Source organism: Camelus dromedarius, chromosome 10 (assembly GCF_036321535.1).
Source record: "Camelus dromedarius isolate mCamDro1 chromosome 10, mCamDro1.pat, whole genome shotgun sequence".
Lineage (NCBI taxonomy): Eukaryota > Metazoa > Chordata > Mammalia > Artiodactyla > Camelidae > Camelus > Camelus dromedarius.
In genome coordinates this window covers 47,035,343-47,049,796 of record NC_087445.1, presented here as the reverse complement: position 1 = coordinate 47,049,796, position 14,454 = coordinate 47,035,343, and the positions used below count along the sequence as shown (strand labels likewise).

General features: G+C 38.0%; 1 protein-coding gene across 1 annotated transcript in view; it reads right to left on the bottom strand.

Annotated features, from left to right (window-relative positions):
- The window catches only part of RECK (reversion inducing cysteine rich protein with kazal motifs), a 66,503-nt gene that overhangs the window by 33,760 nt on the left and 18,289 nt on the right, over positions 1-14,454 (bottom strand). The window contains exons 5-7 of the mRNA XM_010995578.3: positions 13,770-13,855; positions 12,032-12,079; positions 929-962 (exon numbers count right to left, since the gene is read on the bottom strand). Coding sequence (XP_010993880.1) covers positions 929-962; positions 12,032-12,079; positions 13,770-13,855 — 168 coding nt within the window. The remainder of the gene's footprint in view (positions 1-928; positions 963-12,031; positions 12,080-13,769; positions 13,856-14,454) is intronic.

Below are 14,454 nucleotides of genomic sequence, written 5' to 3'. Positions count from 1 at the left end.
AACAATCATTAATGACTACATTTATCACTGTTAACCTCAATAAGGATAAACTGGGTCTGGAGGTAAGGGATGCTGGGGACAGAGTAAGACAAGGATGCCTAGCTTCTCATTCCCCATTTGGCTGGCTTCCTCACAGTGTGAGAGGACCTAAGATAACATGCCAAAGACTATTCGGGAAATCTTGAACTAAATCCCAATTAGAAAGGGTAGAAGATAAAGTGCAGACAGTGAATGTTTCTTACACTTTAATACACCCCACTGCCAAGCTAACCTAAAGAACTCTTTGCTTCTCATCTCTAACGGCTCTCACTATTCCCTTCACCAGGAATGCCCTTTCTCCAATGTCTACTGTTCAGATTGTGTACATCCTTCAAGGCCCAGCTCTCAGCTAAGCTACCAACTCCATGAAGTCACCTCTAAGCTCCCCTGCAGGATGCTAAGCACCCCTCCTTCCTCTGAACTCTCCCAGCACCTTATCAGTAACATTAACCCATATCCACTATGTCCCAGAGTTCTTTGTGTACAGGTTGTATCTCCTACAGATGTGCACCTGCCCTGCATAGACCAAGTCATCAATGAATGCCTGCTGAATGAACTGAGGGGCAGCCCTCAGCAAGTGCTACATCATATTACATGGTCAACTTCTGAAAGTGATCCTGTTTATCCAAGGGGGGATAATCTTCCTATAGCACATGCAGCACTCATACCTGCTTTGTAAACTGCAATTAGGACGTGGGAACTGTTAGAATTCATGAATGGCTCCAACACTCCCCAGGAAAAGAGTCTATCAGAGAAGAGAGTCTATCAGAATCCTGCTGTGCACATTCATTCAGATGGCTTAGTAACAGCCTAAGCTGTAATGTCAGATATTCTATAAACTGTGTCTTGCTCTTTGGATTGCTTGTATAACGATCAACAGTATACTTACTTTCATTTCTGCTAATGCAACTGAAAAGAGCATTCTGTAAATTAAAGAAAAACAAATAAACAGAAATTAACAAACACAGAATTTCTAAATTTCTTCCACTTTATAGTTATATCAGATATCTTAAATCAGGATATCAAACTACTTAATTCTTCTCTAAATCCAACATTGAAAACAAAGAAATTATGATATAGTATCCTGGTGAAAAGAGAAACCATCTTCTAACACATATTGGGGATCAAGATTAACACCCAAGCCACAAACTGACATTACAGCAAACTAAGTTTATGAAAAGCTGTACCAATGTGCACAGGTGGGGGAACTTACAATGTAGTTATCTCAATCATTTCTTGCAGTATATAAAAAAGTTTTCAGAAAATAATATAATAAAGGACACTTAGGGAAATGTTTCATATAACCACTGCATTTTAGAGTGGAAAGGACCTTAGAGATCATCTCTAATTGTTCTCAAACACGGCCATGCACTAGAATTACCTGGGCTTCCTAGGCCCTACCTAGACCACAGACTCAGAATCTGGGAATGAAGCACAGAAATCTAAATTTTAAATAAGGCTTCAAAGATGATTCTTAAGTAACCATCCTGGGGCCAGAGTTAGGGAACCCCTCTACCATTTTACAGATAAAGAAACTATTTTTCTCAGCAGGGGAGAGACTGACCCAGGTCACAGAGCAAGTCAAAAGCAGAACCTGAGACTAGAATTAATTTTTCTAGATCTCTTAGGTCACTGTTCAGAAACTATCACACTGTGTTAAAGTCATTGTAAGGAAAAAAAAAGAAGCAAAACAAGACAAAAAATTCCTTGTAGAAAGCCATTTTGATAAAAACGACTTGTTAACTATGATTAGTATCACTCATGCTTGGAAGAAAATGAATTCTTAAAATCAGTAATATGGACATAAATAAAAAGCAAATACAAATCAAGGGTACCTTTACTGATGAAGAGATGATTTTGGCTTTTAATTGTAGCCAGCTTCCAAGCTGGCTATGTGATCTGGACTTATTAAAGGACTAGCTTTACTGGTCCTTTGCTGACATTTAAAACCTAGCTTTAAGGACCCATCTATGTAGCTGTGTGAAGCAGTACTGCATTTTTTTTGCACTAAATATTATTTTACTGTATGAATAAGCCAGTGTTGTCACTCATTATGTGTATGTCTTAATCTTAGGTAACTCTACCTTTTCACTGCTTAAACTACTGCTGATTAGTTTGACAGGACTTAAGACATACACATAATGAGTAACAGACAACACTGGCTTATAGTTTCTTCAATTCTTAGGACAGTCAATCTTGTGGTTTTAGATAAAATCAGTTCTTAAGTCTTTCAAATGTCTGATCGCCATCTAGTGGCAAAAGCAGGTGGTAACTGAGGGTTTACATTCAGTTGGGTTTATATGGAGCCTCTTTTGACCTTCTGCCATCAATACTACACCCGTGTAATAGCTCCCTCACCCCACTCACCTTATTCTAGAATAGACCAGAATTAGTGTAACCAAGGTAAAGACCTACTACAACCTCAGAGACCCAAATAACAAGTGAGAGTACTAGAGTTGACAGTGTCCCAAGAGATCTTCAAGCTCCAAAGCTTTCACTATACAGCTGGAGAGGCAGATGCACACAGTAAGCAAACGACTGAACGGGGGCTAGAACCCAGCCTGCCCTGCCAGTCCTCTCCATGACACTGCCCTGTGAGAATACTTGGGATTATTATTCTGAATGTAGGCAATGCAACGCTGAATTTATGTCCATACAGTAATCTATTTTAACAGTCTATTTTTAAAACCAGCATCTTAAATTATGGAAAAAATCATTTTCTTGAGGTTATTATTATTTCCCTTAAAAAAAAAAAAACTTTCCTTGGGCAGCTGCTTTCATTAATCAGTTCCCTGCCCTACTCTGAATGGTTTTTGAGAACTGCAACAAGCCCTTCCACTGAGTGTTGGGAGCAGGTAACCTGTGGGCAAACCTGGCAGGAAAACTAAGAGACAGAGTGCAATCAAAGTCAAGGGAACACTATGTGATCCTTTATGCCACAATGGCCTTCTTTTTAGGGGGAAGAGCCATATGGGCCCATCTGGGAGGTACACTCTGCTGCTCCAAACTCTTGTTCAGAAGTTGGCTCTGCAGATTTACTTTCTGACCCAACCACCCTCTTTTCTACTTCAGTGACCTCTTCTAACATTTCTCCATTTGTCTCAAACTTTTCTGTCCCCTGCCCTTCTACTACTGGCCCCTTTAGCTCTCTTTCCCATTCTCACCAAAGATGAAGATGCTGAAAACAAAACAAACATGGATCATATGAATCTTATAAACAACAAACAAAACCAGATTTGAATCTTGGATGTTTTAGTCACTTCTGGACAAAGACCCAAAAGAGCACATTTTATAAACTGTTATTTAATGTTTCCTACCCCCAAGGTTACTAGTTAAAAGTAAAGGGGCTGCTTTGTTCCTAAGACTTCAATAAATAAAAGCTGTTTGCTTTTCACAGATGGACTGAGGTTTCTCCCAGTTTGAAGTTTTGCATTTCATATGAAAAAATCTAGCTTATCAAATGCTAAGTCAGGAGATTAAGTAATTGACCTTTAAAAACAGACATGTTTTAAAACCTCTACAAGATGTTTTCTCCTTGTTGTGGACACCATGACATTTTAGTAAAAAAAAAAAAAGTCTAAGTGACTAGAATATGTAAAGGAGTTTAATATGACATGGATATCACTAATCAAGTGATTCTTCAGTTTCTTCAGCCTCCCAAGTAATAAACATCATTTCAATAGTTGGATAAAAATGAACCCCCTAAACTGAAATACGATTAACAGGTCTAGACTGCTCAGTGAAGTTTGCTCATTATCACCACAGAGCATCCAACAAGCTGGAAGCAAATTCACTGGCAAATAACATCTGTAAAGTAATGCAAGGCCCAGAACAGAGCTTACACAGAGTATGTGTTTGTGGCAGACTGACTGCAGCAATGGCCCTGATTTTTCACATTTTCCTGTATCTATTTCTCTCACACCAACTCTCTACATAAGTTATGTGATCTGCTTTAGTCGAGCGGAGGGTAACAAGCTTGAAGTAAACAGAGGACTGCACATATACTTGCATGTTTCCACTTCCTCTCTTGGGCCCCCCAACATGGGAACCTGCCTGAGCTAGCCTGCTAGAGGGCTGGGAGAGACACAAGGAGAACTGCGCTGACTTAGCCAAGGGCATCCTACGCCAGCCAGGCCCCGGCAGACCTGCCAGCTAATTACAGATGCCTAAGTGAGCCCAGCCAGAAGCAGCTAAGCCTGTCCAGACTGGAACTGCCTAGCTGATCCACAGATTCATGAGAAGTCAAAAACTGTTACTGTTTTAGGCTATGGAGTTTGGGGATGGTTTACTACACAACATTATTGTGATTACAGATACAGTATTCAGTGCATTCTCTATTTAAAGAATGCCTAATTCATAGGCATACACAGGGTTTTCACATTAAACTGCCATTTACTCTGAAACAAAGAACCTTGTGTAATTCAGCTGTCCAGAGTGGAAAATTTCTCTATAAAAAAATTCTACCTGTAAAAATACTAACTGTAGCACCTATTTACACGCAACAAATGTTTATTCACCCTTTAAGTCTTACCTGCTCTGTGAAGATTTCCCCATTACTCCAGGCTGCAATGTGTCTCGTATAGACCTCTAACAATGTATTTGTCTCACTGAATTGTAATGGACTATTTGAATTTCTCTCTTCCCATGGACTAGACTATGAGCTTCTTATAGTAGCTAAATCCTTCCATCTTTGTACCCTGAGAACAGTGCCTGATACAAATTAAGTATATCAACTTAATGAATGTTGAATGAACGACAGATGCAAAGGCAACTGAGACATGAACCCTGTCCCCAGGAACTCAAGAGTTCAGTATTAAAAAGTAATGTGTAAACAAAGCATTGCACTACAAGGGGATAAATGCTATTATAAAGCATGTGAAGTGTTCATAAGTAGCAACCAATTTTTCTGTGTGTGGAGGAAGAGGGCTAGCAGGAAAGATTTTAAAGAGGAACCATCTAAACCAGAATTTGGATAGAGGTTGTGGTGCTAGGGTAGGGTGGGGTTTAACAAGGGTGGGGGTGAAGAGTTCTGATTTGTAATATTTGCTGATATTTGTGGTATAAATACCCCCATCATGGCTGCTTTCAAGTTAAAAACTGGCTTGCAAAATTCCTGAATATTTAACAACCAGTTCTCCCTAGCTGGATGGGGATGCTAGGATGGATTCAGGGAGAGGGAACTCATGAAAAACAAACAGGTGGGACAACTACAACTAACAAAACACATGGTCAGTCTGGGAAGCCACAAGCAGCAAGCTGCTCAAGTGTAAAGGAGGGAAGAGTCAGGGGCTAGATGGAGAAAAGCTGTAGAACACCAGGCTGAGGAACACGAACCATGTCCTACACGTAAGCCACTGAAGAGTCTGAGGGAGGGAGGGAGGGAGGGATGTGAACACACCTGGTCTTTAAAGAAGTCACTCCAGGAGAAGTGGAGGCAGTAAATAAGAAGAGAAATTAGAGATAGGAAATCTAGGCGGGCAGCTTTTGAAGTAGTCCCCAAAAGTGGTATAAAGGGCTGAGTTAGGCAGTAACTGAGGATCTGGAAAGGAGACCAATTTAAGGTTTATTTCAGAGGCAGATCTTTGGCCTGATAGCCATATTTTTTGTTGGAGGTGGTAAGAAAGAGGAAAAAGTAGACAATACCTTTATGTATCTATCTGGGAGGACTGTACTGGAACAGCCAAGCAAGAAATATAAGAAAAATGGTTAAGTTTTTGTTTGGGGATGTGTATATGTGTGATGTTGTGTAGCAGTAGGGTGGAGGGAAGGGGAGGTAGGGAAGGTAACAGTCAGTTTGGCTGATTTGAAATGTCACTTCAACATCAAAAGTACACATATCCAGTAGCGATTTAGGAGCTCAGAAAGAGAGGTTAGCAAAGAAGATTCTGGAGTTGTTATCCATCATATTGGGGCAATTAAAGCTATGGGAGTAGATGAGAGTGCCTAGGGAGAAAAACCTGGCCATCTAGATTAGACCAGGTCACAATCTAATCAGATTTGATCAGATTTCCCTCTTGGGATGATTTCATTCAGGTGACTTCTGAGAAGAATGAACTAGAGAGGAAATATACTAGCACAAGGAGACTAAATAGGAGTTATTTCCTTCTCCAGTACAAAATATGACAAAACAAAACAACATACAAATGCAACATAATCAAGGGTTCATACTATCATAAGCCAGTACTGCAGGACCTAATAGGTTTCGCTCTTTTTGGAGCTCATCAGCTGCAGGTAACGGCTCTACTCGAGTCTGATACAGCATACATGTACAGTGTTTTACCATTTACAAAGCCTCCCATTCAGTCTTCTACTTTCTACATGCTGACAATTCTCGGAGTTCCCTTTGTATTAACTAAAAGAAGCTCTACATTTAGGTCCTGAAGGCTTTGCGGGGGCAAAGTTCCACATAATTCTTTTGGCTAAAATCTCCCACAGCTGAGGTTGTCATCTACCACACACGATGGTCCACTCTATTCTTGGAACAACCGCAGCATAGATCCAATCATACACTGAGGCAAAAAAGGCCTCTCTAGCTATTCAGAGAATCCTGCTGGTACTGACATCCCTGCCCTCCTACCTCTAAATTTTTAGGACTATTTTTTCATTCCTTTTCCTTTATGCTTCTGGTAGTGAATCTAGAATCAAGGTTAATTTGAGAGGAAAGGGAACAAGATAAAATTAAAACATAGAAATTTTAAAAGCAGAATATTTTATTTTGACATTTCCTGAGGATACACTGTATACCCCATATAGACATACATAAATATGCACCAAACACTGGGATCTGGGAGTACAACAAAGTGAATGGTAGGCTACCATTTGTGTTACAGGGGGGTGGAAAAGGACTATATATACATATTTAATTTTATGTTCATAAAATATCTCTGGTGACTTTAAGTAGGAAAGAGACTTTTTATTGTATACCTTTTTGAATTCTGAACATATGAATATTCAAAAAATAAAATTTAACACATACCTGCACTCTTCTCTTACGCATTTAGCTGTGTGTTGATAGGACAGTGCTGACAGACTGAGCCTGGAACTCATAAGGCTGACCAGCTTTGTTTCTGTGGTTCTTAAGAGCCTCTTTTTAATATCCTCAGTCTTAATTTTATCTTAGCATTCTCACAGAATCACAGCCCCAGCACAGGACATTATTTTGGTTTTGTTTAGCAACCATTTAGTTTAAAACTTAGATACCTTAAGATTAAATTAAAAAAAAAAAAAGCAAACCTCACAGAAATATCTCCTACTGACTTACCCACCTTCCTTAATGAAATAACAAGACTGAAGAAAGATAGGAAAGAAAGAGAAGTGAAAATTGAATTTCTCAAAAGGATTTAAAGAAAAGCATAGAGAAAGATCTGTGAAAGAAGAACAAACAAGTAAAAATATGAAAGTCTGATGACAAATTGCAGCACTGTATTTCAGTGGCTCATTCAGCAAATGGAAAGGTACTTATATTTATGGCCATTATGTTAAGAAAATAGCAGGCAGGGTCTGATATAAAGGCATGAAGTGGATTTATAAACCTGAAACTAAAGTTTGTCTCATCATGTTACAGACATTGCCAAGTCTCTGAAAATACGCCAGCCTCATATCATCTTAATGTTTATTGTGACATTCAAGAAAATAACTATCAACAGCCAATTTTTGCTTTTAACCATCATTTTGGCGGCTAGAAGAAAATGTTTTCAGTCAGCTTGTAGAAAAAGACTATGCAAAAAGAATTACACTAGATGTCTCACACCTCGTGGAAAACATGTTAAGTTTTTACTTTAGTTCTAATTAGCCAATCTGCCCTAGTATGGCTAAACTAGAATGGCTCCAGTTTACATCTAGCATCTGTTCTGATGGTTGGTGCCTATGTCATTCCAGTTGTTAAAGATTTTGAAATTATCCCTAGTCTAGCATCACACATCCATGAACCCATGTGGCACGATCAATACTTCAAGGTGGGCCAAGGACCAAGCCTGTGAAAATGCATGGCGAACCTAGACGTGAGATTGCCCATTACACTTGAACATGTCTGTGAGAGTTTTCAAGCCACTGGTTGATTCTGGTAGCTCTAATCAAATGGCTGTGACTCTGAAAGAAGCAGTCTCGAGTACTGAAGGAAGTAATCTTTCTTAGATATTAGAACAAGAACTGCAGAGGTGGGAGTATTAGCCAAATCTCCTGTCCACAGCAGAAATCCCCCCACAATGTGTTCATTCAGTTAAGTCTTTGCTCGAACACTTTCAGTGAAAGGAATTTCTTTTTCTTGGAATATTTCAATACAACGTTCTCACTGACACAGGTAGGTCCTCCTACTGAAACGTCAGATCAGTTTATGGCTCCTTCTCTTTCAGTTCCCTAAAAAAGCAATTTTCAAAACCAGTTCTCTACTTTTTTCTACACTTTCATAGAGTTTTCTTTCACTCTCAAGGTTCAAGGGTTAATTCATGGCTGACTGTGGGCATGATCTCTAGTCATCTTTTCTGGCATTCCAAACTACCTCTGAGATATAGGTTTTTACATTTAAAAAGGCCTAATATTCAATATACTTCAATTTCTTTAGAATCCCTTCCCAAGGTATATGCTATTTTTGCTATGTATTTTTTAACTCAATAATACATTCTTACTGTTTTATACAATCTGTGTATATTTTAACTTAGTCACTTTGTATTTTTATCATTCTCATTTTCCTTTGCATGCCAAATTGTAGGTATTTTAGAACTTCTTTTAGAGAAGGACTTCTAGAAAGGGTCCAGTAATGGCAATTCTCTTTTTTGTTATCTGGAAATATCTTAATTTTGCCTTCTTTCTTGAAAAAATATTTTTGTGTTGGATATGGAATTGTAGGTTGACAGTTATTTTCTTTCAGAACACTTTAGGTATCTTTCCACAGTCCCTGGCTTCTTCTGTTGCTATTGAAAAATCAGCTGTTGATTTCTTTGAAGACAGTGTCTTTATTTCCAACTACTTTTAAGATCTTTGGCTAGGAGGTATGTCTGCAATGTATGGATTAAAAAAAAAAATCCTGCTGGGAATTTGCTTGGCTTCTTTAAACACTGCTTCTGTGCCGTACTCTTTCCTCTTCTAGTGTTCCAGTTAGAACACTGTCTCTATTCTCCATGTCCCTTAAACTCCCTTTCTGCCTGTCCCTCTGGGCTGTTTTTTCATATAATTTCTTTAGTTCTATTTCTCAGTCCACTAATTGCTTTTTGTATTTCCCTGAACATCATCTCCTATATTCAATCCATCATAACAAATCCTGGATGATGGACTCTGCCTTCAAATCTCTGATTTATTCCCAAATATTTAACTCTATCGCTATCATCTTTATTTGGGGTCTTTTTTTTTTTAAGCTAAGTTAGAGGAATTTGGGGAATCTAAAATGTAGCCTGCATACAACTAAGACTTGAAGCTTTCTAAATTATTGGATTTGTTATTTGTTATGTTGGTCTCCTATTACAGAATCTTCATCATCTCCCCCCACTTAATAATGGGCTAAGACCCAGAATATAATTTTTCCAGGATCTGGTCCCACTTTGTCGATCCAAGCACAGATTCTCAGCACAAAATAGATCCATCTTCTTTTTGCGCCCTGCACAAGCCACATGCATTTTTGCTAACATGCATCTGACTCACAGTCTTCTAACCCAAACTCTATCATTCCTTTCAGGCCAGTCTCTTTTGTAGTTTTCCCTGGTAACTCCCAACATGCTCACTCTGCTTTCTGATTTCCCTGAATTCTTGTGTGTATAGTATATTTTAATTATCTTGACTCAATTAGATATAATTCTTTAGTATTTGAAGTTGAGTTATATATGTAGCTTAACCATAATTGTACCTTAGGTCTGACTCCAAAGGTTTTTTTTCCTTCTGATATAATAAAATTGCCTCTCAGTATTAATAAAAATTTGTTCATTTGCATAAAAAAGAAACCAGCTGCTATAAAATCAGACATAAAAATGCTTTGCATTTAACTGGTTTATCTTAGCTTGGTTGGAACAAAACAGAATCTTAAATGGAATTAAAAATTTTTAACTTTATTCATGTAAGTAAATTTCTCAGGAAATCCCCTCAAAAGGGATTCTGCAGTAGCTTATTGGTAAAGATAAACATTAGCTCTTCAATCACTCATTCTCTGAATTTCTAATCAAACTACACAGCATCATCCTTTAGGGTAAATACCAACCCCTAAAATTGTGAGCCTAAAGGAATAGCTTACACACCTGGAATTTCACTTCCGGAGACCACTCCAGTGTTAAGGGAAAGATATTAAGCCTAGTTTTATAAATTAGCCTAATGTTAATAAATATGTAATCCAGTTAAAATAGGCTGCACTACACCAAAGTTATCCAATTCACTTTATAATAAATAGCTACTATGTCTAGAGTAGACTTCAATAATCTAATGAGAGTGACTGTTATTTGGGGCTTATAGTGCAGGACCCTCTTTCTATTTTAAAGTGCAATCTTGTCTTTCTTTTTATTTCTAAATAACGTATAAAAATCAAATTAAGTCTTGAATTATCTGGAATAATTTGCATATTATATATATTTTTTATATATACATTTATATATATATGTGAAAGAACCCTCTTGGAACATTCATTTTTGGAAGACAGTTGCTTAATTCTAGGCCAAATAAAGCAGGACAGACTGGAACAAGTAAACTACTCTTAGTATTTCTCTCATAGGACAGTGTTTATCTCTCTTACCTTTCCTGTCCCGTCCTTCATCAACACATACTGGCAGACTTCCTAGGGCAATGCAGAAATCCAGACAAGAGAAGGAAGCACACTAAAATAATGGAGGACAGGCTACAGGAGATGGACAGTGTCAGACATCATGTGGGAGAAAAGGAATTATCAGTTAGCCACTTTGTTCAAGAGAAACTAAAACTAGTTACTTCAAAGGTAGAGAGAGAGGAAAAAAAAAAAAGAAAGATCTTTTACTTCTTGGTAGCAAGGCTCCTTTCAATAAGAACAAAGAAGAGCTGCAGTCATTTTGGAAATCTGTCTTCAGAGAAACAGATATAACTTAGCAAATAGTACAAGGTGCAAAAGATAATTAAGATTGTTCCAATTCAAAAATATTAATTGAGAGATATAATTATAGGCTTTGAGAAAAGAAAAAAAATTAGAACTATAATCTAGAAGCAGTTGAGAGTTGTTCTTTCTTCTCTAGAGAATACAGACTATTAAAAGCAATAGGAATCCCAATGTTTATACATAAAAATGATGAATGAGGCATATGCACTTAAGTATGCTTAATTACATGGTCTTACACTATGAAAAAGAATAATACTGTCACATTTAACAAAGAAGTTCTGAGAACTGAAGAAAGTATTCCCAATGAGGAGCTTTTTCACATCAGGGATAATCTTTTGTACATATTTATATGGTGTGAAATACCTCCTCTACCTCTGCCCCTCCTCAACACCCCCATCCAACCTAACCACTGTCTAGATACTGGAGTGCTTAAAACACCACCACTGGAAGACAAGAGCCCTTCAGATTTAATACAGCCTTTGTAATTTAGTGTGGTCTTTTTTCCCCCAAATGTGAGATGCCAGGGAAGTTTGAAGCTACTCACACTAGCAATGTGATTTTGTTTCTTCCAATTAGAGGCAGTTGATAAAGATGGACACCTGGACAGATCAAGGTATAGAAAAAGGGGCAAAAGAGGATATGGAACCTAAGAAAAACTATTTTACAACCTTTGGTACAATCAGTTGCTTTATTATGAAAGCATTATAGGTTAAACCCTCTACATATGAAAAAGATTAAGGGATTTCTTTGAAATTAATGCTTGATTTCAACAAGTTAATTAAAGTCATAACATTTCTAAACAAGGTAAATGACATTTCTGTCAAGGCTATATTTTCTATAAGGTAAAAGGTGATTTTATGTAAGAATGAATTCATTTTTAAAATTTGAGCAATTTAATCAATTCTGATAAACTTTAATTGTCTATCCAAATTTGTTAAATAAAATGCATACCTCATATTCTTTTCTGCAGACTCTGGAAATATCATTTTTTGAAGATGCCTAAAAGATAACAAATTTCTCCATTAATTTATTACAGGACAAAAAAAGAACACAAATATAAGTATATGTTAATTGCTGGTATAGTAGTCTTTATTTCATCAAGGAAAACCTCATGCTCAAATATTTTAAAGTTTCTAAAATACAAACAAATTTCATGTAATTTCTTTAAAACAGACATCAGTCCCAGATATGCTACAACTTCACTGTAACTCTTATGGCTTTAATCTCACATAATGACACAGTACTTTTGTTATTTCAGAAACTAGAGAACTTTGAAGAAAATGTAAATCAGAGGACTTTTTTAAAGCTAAATTCCACTCCGTAGCAAATTTTCTTGTGAAGCTCTGCTGCACTGAATTTTCTTGTGAAACTCTGCCAGCCATTTATAAGTTGCTTTTTCTTTAACCCTTCATATTCTAAGTTCTTATGAGAGCCAAAATCCTCAAAAAAGATCCATACATAACTGAGGGGACAATTAAAGACAGGAAGGCTATTCCAGGCAACTAACAAAAATTATTTTTATATAATTCTCTTAACAAGTTTATGAGGAAGGTAGTATCCCTTCTACAGATGAGGAAACTGACCCACAGAGAAACAGAAAGTTATTTACTACATCTAAGTATATGCTTCCTATAAAAAACAAGCCCAAAAAATTTGCTGAAGGGTAGTTGTTCTTCTACATGATATTAGTACCCATTTAGAGACGCAGTTCCAGAGCCATGGGCTCTGGTTCTTTGCTCTATTCCCTCTGTTCTATCACCTAAGCTCATGTAGTTCTGAAGAGGCCAGCTGATGAGGACAGGGAAAACAAGAAGCAGAATGGACTGGAAGCCATTTATTGTCCCACTGGATGCATTATAGTGCAAGTCCTCTACAACTCAGCTAATCTCAATGCCTGGAGGACAGCAGCACATAGCTAGAAAGCACGCTGCTCAAAGAGTGTGGCTCAGGCTATACAGTTCGGTGGTCTGTATGGAAGTGAAGGTGTCACCATGTCTCATATAATCCTGTCAAGACCAGTCACTAGGAGAAGAAAATAAGCGAAGGCTTTCCAGCTGTAGTTTCAGGGCTACCTAAATTTCCCAGGGAGGTCTACTCCCACCACTTGGAGTACGAGGAATCAGAAGACCAGTTTTCCCACAGCATCTGAGGAACCACTATGAAAACATACATAGTGAAGAAGAATTCAGGGGACTCGCCTGAATCGGACCAGAGATATACCAAATCAAAGAGAAGTCATAACTTACTGTAGGAGTCATGCTCACCTTAGGAGATGAGAAGGGATATAAGAACATGCTCAGGGTAAACCCATGATGAAAGACAGAGGGAAGATGAAAGCAAACAAGCCAACTGTGTCAACTGCTCTCATCCAAGCATGCTGGAAATTTACACGACCATTTGGAGTCATTCAGTATTGACTAAGCAAAAGGCCTCCATTCCTATAATATTCTGTCTTTGTGTGGCAGACAGTTAAGAAAGAATAAGAGAAGGCTGAGGGTCTTAGATGCAGCAGCCATAACTGAAAAAGCAGCATGTCTAAAAGGAAGTGGTCTATTTAAGAAGTGTTAAATTTGCAGTTTTTATGGGTCATCTCTCCAAAGGTACGAGGTGGGCTAGGTCCAAGACATTTGCACAGCCAAAACTCAAACTGTACTCCACGCTGTTTAACAGCCTGATTGCCAAGCGTTACCTGCTTGCATGCCTGTCGACACTCCAAGGTAATAGCCAGTTCACAGCAGCCTAAGCCAACCCAGCCATCAGACTTCTTAAACACACCTTAAAAACAAAATGTTCAAATGTTTTGGTCATAAGTAGTGACAAACACAAATAGCGTGCTAAACTGGTTCGTGGATACCACTACAAGTCAAAGCAGGTGTCCACAAGAAGACTGATTCAGATGGCAGGACCTCAAAAGTATGAAGTCCTAGGGGGAGGGTATAGCTCAGTGGTAGAGTGAATGCTTGTCATGCACAAGGTCCTGGGTTCAATCTCCAGTACTTCCACTAACAAAAAAATATATGAAGCCCCTCCTCCCATCCTTACTCTCAATACTACCAGTCTTCTCAGGGTCCCTCACAGCATAATTACCAGATTCTTTGTTTCTTTGTTCTTCTCCCTGCCCACCCTAAACTCTCTTTAGCTCATTCTCACTCTTAGGTACACAGTATCTTTAGAGGACATACAGGTTAAGGAAAGCAAGAAGAGGCCTTCATCACCTTTAGACTGTGACCCAGAGGCAAAGATTCCAATTTAACTTAATAAGCAAACAAAAAATGGCATGAGTATTATTGTATCCAAAATATTAAATACCTAGAATAGCATAAAACCCATGATGCTGTTTAAAAACTGATACTTAGTAAGCAGACAGGAACATC